Source organism: Arvicanthis niloticus, chromosome 18, assembly GCF_011762505.2.
Source record: "Arvicanthis niloticus isolate mArvNil1 chromosome 18, mArvNil1.pat.X, whole genome shotgun sequence".
NCBI lineage: Eukaryota > Metazoa > Chordata > Mammalia > Rodentia > Muridae > Arvicanthis > Arvicanthis niloticus.
Genome location: NC_047675.1, coordinates 18,307,559 through 18,324,702, shown reverse-complemented (window position 1 = coordinate 18,324,702; position 17,144 = coordinate 18,307,559). Strand labels below are relative to the sequence as shown.

At 39.2% G+C, this 17,144-nt stretch overlaps 1 protein-coding gene across 13 annotated transcripts in view; it reads right to left on the bottom strand.

Moving 5' to 3' along the window:
- Chd9 (chromodomain helicase DNA binding protein 9) overlaps positions 1-17,144 on the bottom strand; it is a 214,173-nt gene that overhangs the window by 120,311 nt on the left and 76,718 nt on the right. For all 13 annotated transcript variants that reach the window (XM_076915591.1, XM_076915599.1, XM_076915600.1 and 10 more), the window contains one exon: positions 69-1,681. In XM_076915591.1, the coding sequence (XP_076771706.1) occupies positions 69-1,517 (1,449 nt within the window). In that variant the 5' untranslated portion in view covers positions 1,518-1,681. The remainder of the gene's footprint in view (positions 1-68; positions 1,682-17,144) is intronic.

Here is a 17,144-nt window from a genome sequence, read left to right as displayed (position 1 = left end):
TCGAAAATGAACTGAGTAGTAGCCCACCCACCCTCAAATTGCCAAAGTAACAACAGAGGGCTACATACCTGTCGTTGTAAACATGGATGGTTTCTGTTGTGTAAATGTTGATGGTTGTTAGACAGTGGGGAAGGCCAGCCCCGAGCCTGATATTGCAGCTGAGTTTGAGCCATGTCAGAAGGCCTCGATATAAGATGCGAAGTGAACTGGCGATCAAGATCATGATCTAAAACATGATTTGAATTATCTTGTCCAAATGGTGACTCATCAAATTGGGGGAGGAGACCCTCCTGCAGGAGGTCTTCTGGGTCAAGTCCTGCAAATGGTTCTGCATGGGATTCTACTTGATGAAGTAAATTCTCTTCTAGAGATGAAAAACCATTAGTTTCCACGTGGTCATTGAAATGACCCATTGGAGGTCCGGAGTCAACAGGATCTGGGAAGTTCATGTGCATGGGCGATAATTTTGAGTTGCTATAATTACCCTGAGGATGTGACGAATGCAAAATCTGAAAATTATTTGAACTCAGTGATGGAGTGGGGTTCAAGAGATGCTGAGTGGGTTCTTGCTTCATTCCCCGATGAGGCGAAAAGGAGTTACTTCCGGCAAAATCAGATAAAGCCTGATTTGTATGACTGGGGGTGAGACCTGCAGATGACTGAAGGAGACTGCTTGGTGACATGTGACCACTGGAGAAGGAATAGTGTGCAGGAAACTGTTGCGAGTTGCTCACAGAGCAGGAAGTCATACTTGGAGAAGGTCTGTTATAGTTGCCTTCCTGGTGACTGCTACACTTGAGGAAGTGTGCTGGAGGGTTTGCAGTCGGGGAAAACTGCACTGGGAGAGTCTGCTGTGAGGAGGGGGTATTGGCTAGGTGGTTAACATTAACTCTGTGTGCGCCGGAAACATTAGTGTCTAGAAAATTTTTAGCCTGGCCAAGAGAGTTTTGCCCTGGGTTAAGGTTGCTTCTGCTTTGTTGTGAACGAAGGGAAGAACACTGTGTTTGCTGTTCACCAGCCTGAAATAAGGCGAAGTCATGGTGCGTCACAAAGCTTTTATTTTGATGCAGAGAGTGTGAGTGTCCTTGCTGATGAAAGGGGGATCCATTTTGATTAGATAGGCTAGTAGCTGTCTGGTGACCCCACATTGGACTGCCGTCTGCTACATCTTGAAACAAGCCATTGGGTTGGTTTGGGGGATGTATTGGAGAGCAGTTAAACTGAGAGTGTGGAGATAATACATGTTCAACTGGGCTACCAAAAGATTGATTAACTTGATGAAACTTCATTGAGTCAAATTGACTTAACTGTTCAAAATCCGCCATCTTCTGATGCGTTGGAGTACCTTGAACATGGGTTAAGGAGTCTATGTGCAAAGGTTCAAACTCTGCACCCAAGTTCAGTTCGTCAACTAGTGAGACAGGCCCCGGTTGTACAAACCCATCATCTGACAAGCCTTCTAAGGTCTCACCAAAAAGATTAGCGTCATCAAAGAAGTCCATCATTGGGTCTGTCATGTTGAAACTCCAGTGACAATTTGGATTGTCCACTTCAAATAGAGTATGTTCAGCTTCCCTGCAGTAGGTATTACTGTATCATTTCTGAGGGTCGTCAACTAGTCCAAAATGGGCCAGTGTTCATTATTGCTCTACATAATGGCATGTCACGAAGCATCAGAATCCTAGGAAAATAAGAAAAGTTAATTTAAATTTAGTAGTAAGTCTATACTAAACTTCTATCAAGAAAACTTCCACAGAGTACTTTGTGTGTGACAATTTATTGCAAATTGGTTATTAATATTCTGTACAGAAGAAAACAGGCTCCTGTAGGGGACACAACTATTTATTTAATGGTAAAAACGCACATCGCTTTACTTGAAGTGCATATATCATGATGAAAGAATGTAAAGTAACCCTGGGAAGAGCCAATGGTGCGTCACACTCCAGGGTGAAATGTCTCACACTCCCAGCCCCTCCACGCAGTGAGGAGGCTATCTAGGCACTGCCCTTCAAAATGGTGTATGTTTGAGAGCTAGTGTCAGATACTCTTGGGTTAGTTATGAGATTATGATCACCTGCTCCAGGTCTCACAAAGTGTATGTAGAAAATCTAGAAGCGTAATTGTAAAGATGTCATAAGAAGGTGACCCAGAATAGAATAAAACTCATTTGGTTTAGTTAGCTGGTAGCACCACCCCGAATCTGCTGCAAACTATGCTGAAGCATAATCTCACGCATTCCATGCAGTGCTTTTGCTTATTTAGCATGGAAGGCCAGCCTGACAGCCAAATGACTGAGGTAGCTGTGAAGCAAATGCAAGTATCTTCCTATAATTGGTTGTATTTATTACCCCCTCACTAATAAAACTGCTAAGTCATTAGGAATATGCATGTTTCATATTTTATTTATTATCAAACTATGCAAATACTGAAATTCAAGCTAACTAGAAAACAAACAGGGACCTGAACTAAATAAATAATAAACTGGTTTTAAGACAATCTAAAAAAAAAAGCTGAGCAGTGATGGTATATGCTGTTAATCCCAGCACTCGTGAGGCAGAGGCAGGTGGATCTCTGTGAGTTTGAAGCCAACCTGGTCTACAGAAAGAGTTCCAGGCTATACAGAAACCCTGTGTAACAAAAACAAACAAACAAAAAAAACAATAAACAAAAACAACAAAAAAAAAAAGAAAGAAAGAAAAAAAGAAGAAAAAAACCCAACCTCTAGATAAAATCTCTACTAACTATGCAACTGTAGAGATGTTAGTTTTTTAACTCTGAAAAGTAACAGCTATCAAACATTTGCTGTATTTGTTTGTTTGTTTGTTTGTTTGTTTCAGACAGAGTTTCTCTGTGTAGCCTTGGCTATCCTGAAACTCACTCTGTAGATCAGGCTGGCCTTGAAATCACAGAGACCCTCCTGCCTCTGTCTCCTTAGTGCAGGGATTAAAGCCACCACCACCTGGCTCAACTACCAAATCTGAATAACTTATAGCCAGATATTAATGTATCCTTAGTTACAATGGTATCTATTGCTTTAATAAGCAACACGTAGCCACATTTGGTAGTGCATGCCCATCCTCCAAGCACATAAACGGTTAGGCAGAAAGATCCAATGTATACAATCTAGACTACATAATGAGTTTTCAAGGACAGCCTGGACTAAAGTGTAAAAGCCTTGTCTCAAAACAAAAAACAAGTATTTCGCCAGGCAGTGGTGGCGCACGCCTTTAATCCCAGCACTTGGGAGGCAGAGGCAGGCGGATTTCTGAGTTCGAGGCCAGCCTGGTCTACAAAGTGAGTTCCAGGACAGCCAGGGCTACACAGAGAAACCCTGTCTCGGAAAAACAAAAACAAAAACAAAACAAAAAAACAAAAACAAAAAACCCAAGTATTTCATATTCCAACTAACTGGAGAAAACTACCCTGTAACATGGGAAGAAATTGCGTATAATGAAGGAGAAGCTTAAGGAGATAAAAACCCAGGTACTATAGTTGTCCTTTAATCACAGAACAGAATATTACTCACTAAGTACAAATTATGAAGGGAAAATGGAAACAATAGTTAGGTAACAGTGATTTATTTCCTCATCCTTAACTTGATTTTAGGAAAAGTAGATGCAATAAACTATTACAAAGACCATATTTTTGTGTGACTTTAGGATTTCACTGGATTGTAGTACTATAACACATGATGCAAAATACGTCTACAGTACTTCCGCAAAATGAAATTTTTTTTGGCTGTCCTGGAACTCACTCTGTAGACCAGGCTGGCCTCGAACTCAGAAATCCGCCTGCCTCTGCCTCCCAAGTGCTGGGATTAAAATTTTTGATGTGAAAATTTTACAGGCCCTGTATGGCAAAGCATGATAGCACACACCTGTAATCTAAGCATTCATGAGGCAGAGGCAGAAGGGTCTCTGCATAGTTTACATGTAGTCTACAAATAGTCTACATATAGTCTATATAGTCTACATATAGTCTATATATAGTCTACATATAGTTTTCTTATTGTCTACATAGTCTCAGGACAGCCAGAGTTACATGGTGAGATCCTGTCTCAAAAAACAAAAACCTACTAACAACCAGGGTAGTTCTGAAATACACAGTCCCATCTAGTCACATACTGAGATGGGAGGATTGTGAGCTCGAGGCCAGCTGTGGTAATCTGGTGAGAGACTGTTTCAAAAATAAGTATATAAAGAATACAAATGTTTGTGCTTCAAAAGATACCTTCAGCAGCTGCCAGACTATCTTCCAAAGAGATAGTCGACATTCTCTCCAGTAATAATATGTAAATTCAACCCTCTCAGGACCCTGGCTCTTAGATGTATGCTAGGAGAAAGAGAAGAAACAACCCAGGGGATACTAAAGAAACACCCTGGAACATGCCTGGCACATGCTCTTCAGAAGGCCAACCTGAGCTACATGAAACCTCAGCAGACAAACAAAAAACAGGAAGTAGTATGTAAGTGGATGAACTACCCATAGGGAAAAAAAGAAAACTTTTATAAATTATGTGTCTGATAAACAACTTATATCCAGTCAGATAATGGTGCTACATGTCTTTAATCCCAGCACTCAGGAAGCAGAGGAGGAGGAGGCAGAGGAGAAAAACAAGCAGATCTTTGAGTTCAGGGCCAGCCTGGTCTACAGAGCAAGTTCCAGGATAGGCAAGGCTACTCAACAGGAAAATCCTGTCTCGAAAAATATAACAAAATAAAAAAACCCTTATATTTAAAACATGTAAGAACTTATATCTAGAACATATAAAGCAATTTTAACAAGTTTCTAGTAAGAAAATAGGCCAAATATTTTTTTTTAAATCTGGATACTTCTCCAAAGATATATGAATGTCTAGTAATGACATGGAAAACATACCCAATCTCATTAATTACACTGAACTATAAACCAAAACAATAAAGATCACTTCTCAACCCTTAGGAAAACGAGGTAAAAACACCAAGAAAACACCCGAATGCACGAGGAGTTACACAAACAAAGAGAGTAGTTGAACATGTCAGTAGTGGTGGGGCCGCAGCTTCTGTAGAAAAGTCTGCTAAGTCCTCAAAATTTTGAAAATATAATTTCTGTAGAGTTTAATAATTCCACTACTAGGTGAATACCCGATGGAGTTGAAAGCAGAGACTTCAACACTAACTTGTATGTCAATGCCCAGTGCAGTGTTTATTTGCAATATCAAAAAGGGGAAATAACCAACTGTCTAACAATTGGTAAGTAGATAAATAGAAATGTGCTATATTACTATAATGAAGTACTATTAGGTAATAAAAAGAAGTGAATCTATTTCACTAGGACCTGATCATGTTGGCTTATAGTCACAGTTACTTGTAGATTGAAACTGGAAAGCCATGAATTCAAGGTCGACCAGCCTGGGCTACAGATTGAGTTCATAGACGACTACATGACTTGCTGAGATCTTGTCTCAAAATTAGAATGAGGGCTGTTGTAGAATTCTTTTATAGCATGTATAAGGACCTGGGTTCAACTCCCAGTATTACAAAAACTAAATATCTAACAAAAATGAAACACTGACTCATGGCTCATAACTGTGAAAACCTTACAATTAAAGAGGCTTATTCTGCACCTCCTCCCTTTTTGAGGCAGAGTTTTAATATGTATCCCAGGCTGGCCTCAAGTTTGCAATCTTCCTAACAAATCTATAGAGACCAGTAGTAGATTAGTGGTTGTAAGGCTGAAGGCAGGATGAATATGCAGTGTGTCTGGTAAGCAGAGAATACTGACCAGAGGCTATGGGGTTTCTTTCTGAGGTGATGAAAATGGTCTAAACTGGTTACAGTGATATTTAAACAACTCTGTGATTACTAGAAACCACGGCTGGGTGTGGTGATGTATGCCTGCAAATCTAAGGAATCTTAGGTTGGAAGTCAGCCTAGACTGAAAAAGAAAGACTCTGTCATCAAAAAGGAAGAAGAGGCTCTGGAGAGATGGCTCAGCAGTTAAAAGAGTACTCAGTCCTCTTCCAGAGGACTTAGAACCAACCCACAGTGGGTGGCTCACATGAGCCTGTGCCTCCAGCTCCAGAAACTCTGACCTGACACTCCCCTTTGGCCTTCATGGGTGCACAGATACATGTGTCATACACACATACATACATACATACATACATACATACATACATACATACATACCCAAATAAAAATAAATCCTTAAAATTAAAAGGATGTGGGGGTGAGATGGGGAATGAGGCCAGTGAGATGTCCTGGCAGATAAAGCCACTTGCTTTTATGACACATGTGCAACCACACACACACACACATCATACTTATTTACACATGTGCAACCACACACACACACCATACCTATTTACTTATGTACAGCCAGATGCACACATCATACTTATTTACACATGTACTGCCAGACACACAAACAAAAGTAATACAATTTTTACAAAAGGGGGAAGCCAGTAAATTATTCATTTAAATGGATTAAATCATATAGCATGTAAACTACATCACTAAAGTATTTTAAATATATTTAACTGGTGTATAGTCACGATAAATGATACAAGGCTTCATAAGGTCATACAAGTATAAAGTTTACTTAAGCATATCACTCTAAGCACCAGCCTCTTCCTTCTCACCTCTGCTTTCTTGTTTTTCTCAAACAATATAACTTCATTCTTCTTTACACTAGAAAGAAATCCTCTATGGAGTTAGATGTAGTATATGTTTTTAATCTTAAGGCATCAGAGTCAAGAGGCAGGTACATATTTGTGAGTTCAAGGCCAGCCTCCAAAGCAAGTTCTAAGACAGCTAGATGTACTCTAGCAAAAACAAAACCAAAGAGCCCCAACAACTTGCCCCAACACACACACACATACACACACACAAACACACACACACACACACACACACAGAGGCAAGTAGTAAGGCTAAAGCAATCAATTCTTAGAGACATGGTACTTTGCTGGAAAAGTCCAGAGTATTCCACCCTTTTATTAATCCACCTGACCTTTCTATCCTAAGAAGAAACATAACCTAACTTCTTCCACTTGGGCATGGAGTGAGAGACATGCACTGACCTGGAAGCTTGACCTCTGATGCAGTCCTGAATAGAGTTCTATATCTTTAAATGACTTCAAGTGTGCTTATTGGTTCTGCTCCACTGGGACACCAGAGAGATGAGTTGGCTGTTAAGAGCCATGCACTGTTCTTTCAGAAGACCTCAGTTTGGTCCCTAGCACCTACAATCAGAGGGCTCACAACTGTTTTTAACTTTGGCTCCAAGGGACCCAACAATGTCTTCTGACCTCAGTAGGAAATGCACTTCATGTGCACAAATCTATGTTCTGACACATACATGTATAAATAATTAAATTTTTAATTGAAAAAAAAAAAAAGACATTTATCCCAGCATTCTAGAGTCAGAACCAGGTGGAATTCTGTAAGTTCTAAGGCAGTCAGGGCTGCACAGTTAGACCTTGCAAACAGACAACAAAAACATACCAGCATTTGTTTCACCAAAAAAAAAAAAAAGTGACAATGAGCCGTACTGACTTTGCCATAAAAGAAAAACTCTAGAAGACAGTGTACTATCATTTACAAGGCTCCTTAGTAACAGTAAATAAAAATAAAAAACAACAAAAACAAAACAAAACAAAACAAAAAAGCCTACTACCTGTCCTAAGTACTTGACATGATGACTAAGTTTATAACACATATTAAAATGTTTTCCACGTCAAAGGAAGAAGTCGCCTTTACTACAATTACTAAGGCTATGTGACTGCGGAAGCCAGAATGCCAGAATGCCACAGAACAGCCAAGGGTCTAGTGGTAGACGTCGGGAATTTTAACTTAGAGCATCTTAAGATGTAGTTTGCCACAGAACAATCAAGGAACTATTAGTAGGCAATAAAAATTTTAATTTAGAGTACCTTAAAATATAATTTATATAATTTTAAATCATTTTATGATTTTATATGTATAGGTGTTTTACCTGCATCTATGTTTGTGTACCAGATATATGTACTGCCTGCCTGCAGAAGCTAGAAGACGGACAGGACCCCCTGGAACTGGAGTTACAGGTGCCTGGTAGTCTCCATGTTGGTGCTAGGAATTAAATACAGGTTCTCTGGAAGAGCAGGCAGTGCTTTTAATCATTGGACTATTTCTCTAGTCCCTTACAATGCAATTTTCAAAACAGGAAGCTCAGAGAGTTTTGAACAATAACAATAAATATTAGATGAAAATGTGTAAATCTACCAATAATGGAATCAATATTGTCTCAAAATTATTTAGACCTTTTTTTTAAATGGCAACAAGGGCTACTGAAATTGGCACAGACTTAAGAATTAAAATATATAAGACCCTGTACTCTACCCATAAGGATACTTCTATTTACTTTTTAATTTGGTCTTCTGTTCTTTTCTGGGGAATCTTACCTGCTAGACTGGATACATATATTCCAGAAAAACAGTCTTTAGCCTACAAACTGAAGTACTCCAATTGAACCTCCTAAACCATCAGAGACATTTTTGAAATCTCTTCCCCTAAGCATGGGAGCTCATACCTATAATCCCAGCATCAGAAGACTGAGGCAGGATTGCTTCAAACCCAATTTGGGCTGTGCAGTGAACTCTAGGCTATGCCTTCCTTTAGCCATTCTGTCTCAAAAAAGAAGAAAACCCAACCAAACAACCAAACAAAAACAAACAAAAACCCCAACAATGTATTATGTATGTGTTAATGGGGAATAAACACACTTTCAGGGACTTATTGTATATGTTAGTATAGCCACGTTGCTAATTCTTTTTTTTTTTTTTTTTTTTTTTTTTTAAAATTTTTAGAAAGAATCTAAGCCACTCTGGCTCACCTTGAACTTGGGGCAATCATGAGTATCCAGATTATATACATGAGCCACCATGCCCATCTTACTTCTTGAAATCAGTTTTATTCCCACTGTCTCCTTAAATTGACCCAACCAAAAAGGCATAGTGCTGCTCTCATCACTGTTCACTCTCTATTCACTTATCCATCAGCAGTATTTGTTACAGCTATCAGGGAGGAGTCTCCTAAATGCTTATTGACAAACAGGAAACTCACTCACATTTCTCTTTTTTTCCTTAATGTTCAGTTTCAGACCCTATAGATGATTCTTTCCTCTAGAGCAGTGGTTCTCAACCTTCCTAATGTTGCAACCTTTAATACAGTTTCTTATGTTGTGGTGACACCTAAATCATAAATCATTTGTTGCTACTTTGTAACTGTAATTTTGCTACTGTTGTGAATCATACTGTAGATATCTGATACACAGGAAGGTCTTAGGAAACCCCTGTGAAAGGACTGTTGGATCCCCCACCAAGAGATGTGAGTCACCCGTTGAGAACTATTGACCTTGGGAATGCTTTTAACCTCTGAATGTTGAGGGTACTTAGGGGTACTCCAATCTTTTTTCATTTCTGTCTATACTGACTCTCAAGATACTTTTAACTAGTCTCATGAAGTTAAATGTCACGTATGTTGGTAATTTCCAAATTTCTATCTATTATATGTCATATCTATATCTATTTATATTTATAAATATATTTTTATATCTAATCTATATCTATTATATATTATATCTCCACTTCGAACTCATATAACCTAACAAATACTTGGTTTCTTCTCCTGTGACTATGGATAGATATGACACTAATCTTGCTATTTACTTGGCTGGGTTTCAGCACAGTAAGCAGCGGTGTGATCTTATGGCAGGTGCTCCGGGTCACTCCACTCACAGTCCTCCGGTGATTCTGTATTACACCCATCATGAAAGCGGCACTCCCCATCTGACTGCACTACAGCCCCCACTCCCACCTGAACAGCTCTCTGCCCTCACAGCCTGTTCTCTCTTGGTCACTCCCGTTTGCTTTGGCCACAAAGTGAGTAAGTTCACTAAAAAGGCAGGTAGGAGAGAGTGAAGTCAGCAAAATGGAACAGTAGGAAATCTCAAACACCCTTCTTTCCAATGTTTCAAAAAGCAAGCAGGAATCATCAAAACCACCTTTAGCAGGAACCTGGAAGACAGCCAAAGGTTTACAACTAAGACAATGATGAGAAAAGTAACAAAATGCAAATCCTTATCATTAAAGGAAATTTGTGTTAACACATGCAGGGAGCAGTGGAAAGGTATCTAAGGTGAAGGAAGAGACCCTGGACTCAGCCCCCAGCACCAAAAGAAAAACAATGGAAAATGGAGTCTGAACCCAAGCTAAAGAGGAGACTTCAGTGACCACCCAGAAGAAATACAGACACTTCATAGGGTGTTTGGAAAGAGCTACTCAAAAATGAATGACCCCAGTCTTCAACAGACAGAAACAGAAAATTCTGGAGCAAGATATACAATAATCTCATTTATACATTTGCAGTATCAAATGCTGAATATGTCTGTTTTACACACACACACACACACACACACACACACCTTAACATACAAAAAAGAGAGAAAAGAGAAAGAGGAAGGAAGGAAAGAAGAAAGAAGAAGGAAAAGGATACATATAGATTCTGTCCCAAAGAAAGTTACTGAATATAGCAGACAAAGAATTAATAAATTCTGTTAAATATGATCAGGGAGCTAATGTCAACCAGGGCTCAAGGTTGACAATCACTAGGACAATGACATAAGCAAAATAAATAATGCTTAAGTAGACTTTACAAAAGGTCCAATCAGGAATTCTGGAGCTGAGAAGTAGAACAACCCTGAAAAGTGCCCGCATTGAGGTTTAATCACACAAAGGAAGACAGAGAGCATGGTCAGTGGAACCACCATCTGAGGAACATGAAGAAAAGAGAACAAAGAGACGTGTGCAGGCTGAGACTTGGGACAACATCAACACCACAGTGGGTGACCCTGGAGCAGGGAGGAAGGGGACATGAAGTGGCTAAAAACCCCAAAACCAGATAAAAGACCAGGAACTTTTTAAAAAATATTCTTAAGTGTGCATGTATGCCTGTCTGTGTATCCTGATATGCAAAGTACACAAGGAGCCAGAACAGGCCTTGGATCCCTGGGGCAGTAAGGTACCTGGTGTAAGTGCAGGGGACCAATACTTGGGTCCCCTGAAAGAACAACATGGGCTTTTAACTCAGGTTCTGTTCCCAGCACCCGCATAGTGGTTCAGAACCATCTATAACTCCAGTTCCACAGGGTCTGATGTCCTATGCAAATGCGAATATGCAGGCAAAAATCTTCTACACATTAACACCATGTCAGGGTGGCTCCTGACTGATCCATAGGACCTGACATCCTCTCAGGCACACATACAGACTCAAGTATACATCCACATAAATAAAAAAGTAAAATAAAAAAAATTAAATTAGATTCACCAGTTTGTGATAGCATGCTCCTTTAATCCCAGAACTCGGGAGGCAAAGGCAGGCAGATCTCTGAGTCTGAGGCCAGCATGATAGGACTTCCAGGACAGACAGTGCTACACAGAGAAACCCTGTCTTGATTAAATAAATAAATAAATAAATAAATAAATAAAATAGGAATTACATCCAAGCCACTGTAAGACCCTGCCTCAAAACAACAATGGCAACAAAAATAGATTCCACAAAAAAATCAGAAAGAATATCTGTTAAATACAAGTCAGCCATTGCATAATTAGAAGAGGCACAGGTTTAAATCTTCACTGCCAAGCTCTTACCTGGTGAATCCCTCAGTCTTTTCCCTCATTTGACCGTCTAATTCACAGATGACAGAATTTAGAAAGAATACACTCAAAGTCCTAAAACACAGTAACTCAGTGATTATAGACTCCCTGGCCCTTAGCTAGAAGCCTAAGTCAGAATTTTCTGATGATTTCCTGAAATAGTATCACAACTGCATTGTACTTAGTGCACAATTCACTTGTTTAATTTGTTCTTATGTGCATGAGTGTGCTGCTTGCACGCATGTCTGATCACTACTCTCCCCCTGGTGTTTCAAATATCTTGAGACTAAAATTGGGTACTGTTTTTTGCAAGGTTTTATATACACACACATACACACAGAGAGAGACAGAGACAGAGAGAGAGATGTTAACTTCATATATTCTGTATCTTATACACAGTGTTCTCATTTTCATTCTTAGTCTGCTTTTCTGTCCTTTCTACTAAACAGGATGAACAAGTCTTTTCATTCCTACTACCTATTATAAATTCTTGGGCTTGTAGTCAGTACATACTTTCAAAAATTCAATAATGCCAGTACATACATACAACAAAATGTCTCGATCTGTAGCATTATTTCAAATGCTGAGCTTCAAAAGCATTTGTCTGAGCTGCAAAACATCACTGTCCTGGCTTTATAGAGCTCCCGCTGACGTGTATACTTAAACACTATTACCTGCACCACAACCAGCACTTGGGAGGTGGAGGGAGAAGAATCAAAAATTCAAGTGAGGCCACCCAGGGTAACACAGGACCCCTTCTTAAAAACAAAACAAAAATGACTTAAATGGGAGCAGGCAAGCTAAGCCAGCAGGTAGCAGCACATGCTGCCAAGGTTGATGATCTGAGTTTCATCCTAGAATCCAGTATCTTACACAGTGTTCTTGTTCTCATCCTTCATCTGCTTATCTGTCCTTTCTACTAAACAGGATGAGCAAGTCTTTTCGTTCCTACGATCTACTATACATTCTTGGCCTGTAGTCAGTACATACTTTCATAAATTCAATAATGTCAGAACTGCTACAAGTGATCCTGTGGCCTCCACACATACAGTGTGTACCATGGCCCAATGAAAATGGACGTATAAAAAAATGAATAATATCTTGGGCTGCAGAGGCATCTCAGCAGTTGTGAGCGCTTGTTGCTCTTGCAGGGGTCCCAGGTTTGGCTCACAACTGTCTTTGGTTTGAGTTGTTCCAGGAGATCTGCTCCCCTCTTCTGACCTCCACAGGAACCAAGTATAAACACAGAGCACAAACATGCAACGGGCAAAACACTTGTGCACATAAAACTTTAAAAATCTACAACTTAAAAAGTTAAATGACTTGTTAAGGTGGGGTGATGACCATCCTTGGTTGTCAACTTGACTAGATCTGGAATTAACTAAAGTGCAAAACTTGTGAGAGACTTTTGCTTAATTTGAAGATAGATCAGCATCTAATCCAGACATGGGAAGACACACCTTTAATCTGGGTCATGCAATGTTCTGGAAGCCTATATAAGGACATGGAAGAAGGACACTTTCACTCTGCCTGCTTGCTCACACCTTGCTAGCAAGTCCATTCCTTAACTGGCACTGGTACATACTCTTTTGGGATTCCAGCATATACTAAAGACCAGCTGAGGCATCCTGCCTTGTAGATTGAACAACCACTGGATTCTTGGACTTTCTGTTCATAGGCAGCCATTGTTGAACTAGCTGGATTGCAGCCTGCAAGCCATTCTAATAAGTCCCCTTTTTATATGTAGAGAGAGATTCATTCTATAAGTCCTGTTACTCTAGAGAAGCCTGACAAATACAGATGGCAAACACAGCTCTGGATATTTTATGACATTTAGTTAAAAAAAAAAAAAAAAAAAAGCCCAGTGATCTGATTTAAATACACAAATATCCCTTACAGGAAGAACATGTTCCATTAACAACTCTACCAAGAGTCTATAGCACAGCAGTCTTGTGAGGTTTGGTTTGGCTTTTTGAGACAGGGTCTCTGTAGAAACTCACTGTACAGCCTGTGTTCTAACTGATGGTAGACATCCTGCCTTCGTCTCCCAAGTGCTGGGCTTACAGATGTGAGCCACACTGTGCTGAATGATGGCTCAGTGTCCTCTGGGAACTGGCCATCATTGATTACATATGATTGGAACCATAGCTGCACGGCTGGCTTTGCCATGGAATCCTAGGAACGTGGCTGTGAAGCTGTTTCTTCTCTGAATCGTGGAAAGGGGATCATCCATAGGAGGACTGTGGGATAATCCAAGTAAGACCTACGCAAACGCTCCATGTTTTCCAACTGCGCCTCTTGGAAGTCTGGTTATCTACAGCCATTTAAAAGAAGATGGGGCTGTAGGCCTTCCCTTTCCCGGCTTTAGCCCTACGAGATTTCACCTTCAAAATGTTTTAATTTTACAGATTTTGCTTTCAAGTAAAATTTTAGAAAAACTAAAGATTTAATGTTCATATATTGTTCATATTATTAATATTTTTCTCATCAGATAGCAAACCATTTACTAAATTCATCAGCTTATATTTGTTTACATTCATATAAATTTAGTCTTTGCATCTCATAGAAAAGGGAAAAATATATATTTTTTTTCTTTTTTGAAACTGGATCTGGTTACATTGCCCACACTGAGCCTTGAACCCTCAGCCATTTCCTGAGTTATTATTGGCATTACAGGTATACACCACTATTCCTGGCTGGCAAATATGAACCAAACCAAACCAAACCAAACCAAACAACACCATGTAAAACACAATTTCATGAGAGTAGAAAGTCATACAATGATAAAATATACCTATATTTTATACCTACCTATAGGTAGGCCTGGGGTGACATGAAATGGCATAAAAATCAACTAATCTGGGTATCTCATCTCTAAAAAGAAGCCCACACCAAACAACAAAAGAAAGGAAGACAGACCATCAATCTGTCTTTCTGTCTTTATGGTTGCTAAAGATGGCTCAGAAGGTCAAGATATTCCCTCATAACCCGAGTTCTATCCCTAGGTGGAAGGTTCTAGCAGATGGTGGAAGGAGGCTAATCCTCTGACCTCTGACCTCCACACTCATGCTGTGACACACACCATCCACAAGTGAGTATGATAGCTGAGAAAGATTGGCTAAAGAGCTCATCTCTGGTGTGGCTACCACAGTGGCTGACCCACGAAGAGAACTGTGCAAGTGTGTGCTAAAGCCAGTCCAACTGGCCACTTCTCCTCATAGAAACTCCTTTGGTTCTTCTGACACTACACTGCCATGGGTTTTCTTTCTTGTAGTTTTTCTTGAAGTAATTTAATACATTTAAGTTCTATTCAGGACTTCATCATGTCTACCAAATTCACTTAGCATTTCAAAATTCAGTCAGATCTTCAACCAACCTCTAAAGAGCCAATTCACATTCAAATCTTTGAGAAATTCCATTTTTCTTCAAATACTATAAATTTACTTCAAATACTATGATTGCTCTAAGATGCACTTCTTACTAAAGATATAAAACCCAACTTCGTATTTCTTTTTTTTTTTTTTTTTGGTTTTTCGAGACAGGGTTTCTCTGTGTAGCCCTGGCTGTCCTGGAACTCACTCTGTAGACCAGGCTGGCCTCAAACTCAGAAATCCGCCTGCCTCTGCCTCCCAAGTGCTGGAATTAAAGGCGTGCGCCACCACCGCCCAGCTTCATATTTCTTTAAGGAAGCCAGCTAATGCCTTAATAGCCTTCCTGCAGTTTCTGGCCTAAAGTATGAGAGAACAATGACTTAGATGCCTGCTTAGAGGATATATATGTTCTGTCAATAGCTCTGGAAATTCTGCCTGCTAAATTCTATTTGTAAAAGCTTTTCTTTTTTCTTTTTTAAAAATGTTTTTGGTTTTTAATTTTTGGATTCAAGGTCTCTGTGTAGCTAGTTCTGGTTATCCTAGAACTTAGTTTGTAGACCAGGCTAGCCTCGCCTCAACTCACAAAGATCTACCTGCTTCTGACCCCTTAGCCCTGGGACTAAAGGCATGCAACACCACACCTGATTAAAAAAAAAAAAAATTTTTTTTTAAAGACAAGGTGTCAGGCTGCAGAGATGGCTCAGTGGTTAAAAGTCCTTACCCCTCTACAAAAGATGCAGTTTTAGTTGTGGCTTACAATTACCAGTAGCTCACATATATGTAAAATAAACAAATCTATCATCAATATTAACCTCTGAAAATAAGGAAGACTTACTAAATAAATCAGTAGGTTAATAAAACCATATAACTGAATTGATAACTAGAACTTTTATGCATTTTTATATGTGTGAATTGGAACAAATTTGGAAACCAAGAAGGCATTATTGCCAGTTGAGCATGCATGTATCTGTAAGGAAGTTTTCCACTTTTAGAAATACACACCCATAAGTGCACATTCACTAAGACACATAATATACAAATGCTCATATATCTGTATGATAGTTATGGGCCAAAACTAAAACTGTGTCTATCAGAATAAACACAATGAAAATATGTACAGTACTATTCTACATGGACATATCTGAATCACATAAATACTATGCAGAGAAACATACAGTATATCATTCGACTTAATAAAGTTCAAAACCGGGCAAAACTAATCTGTGGTTACAGAAGTCAGGATAATGGCTCCCTCTGGAAAGACAGAAAGGGGGTGGTAATTAGAAAGGCCTATGCAGGGAGTTTCCGGACTGTTAATGATAACGTTCTATTTTTTTTTTTTTAACCTGGGTGGTAGTTGCAGAGATGTGCTTACCTTGTAATAAATCACAGACTTATACACGTGTGATTTATATGCTTTTCTGCACATCTGTCATAATTTAACAAAAATAGTTTTTAAAAACCTAACTGAGCTAGGCAGAGTGCCTCATGCCTGTAATTGTAGGCATGGGTGGCTGGGATAAGAAGAGTGTCAGAAGTTTGAGCCAAGTTAGCATGCACAGTGAGTTCCAGGTCCAAGCTCAAAACAGCAAAACAACAACAACAAAATAATATGGTGAAGTATATGGGAACATTTATAAATAACAGAAATAGATGTCATTCAACCAAAAAAGGGCAAACAGCTTGGTCTACAATAGGACTTCCTAATGTCTGCATACTGCTAATTTTAAGATACTTTCACCAATATAAAACCAACAAGTAGTATACTGTATGCTTAGATAAGTAGTGGATTCATTAAATTATGGAATAGCTCAAAGTTTTCCCTAATACCTGGACCTCAGGCAATGCAAGTTTTTCTGTACCTCAGAGTTGGCTCAGTTGGAAAGCTAAGTAGGAATGTCAAATCTAGTCTGAAATCCCTTTGGTGGGTTTGGGAAAAAATCAACTCCACAAAGCTGTACTCTGATCTCCAAATGCACACCATAGCACACACACATACAAATAATAAATTTGTCAAAGGACTGCTATAACATTTAAATATTCCTACATTAATTTTATTTATCATTGATGTATTTGTGTATGTTCATATGTGTGTACAT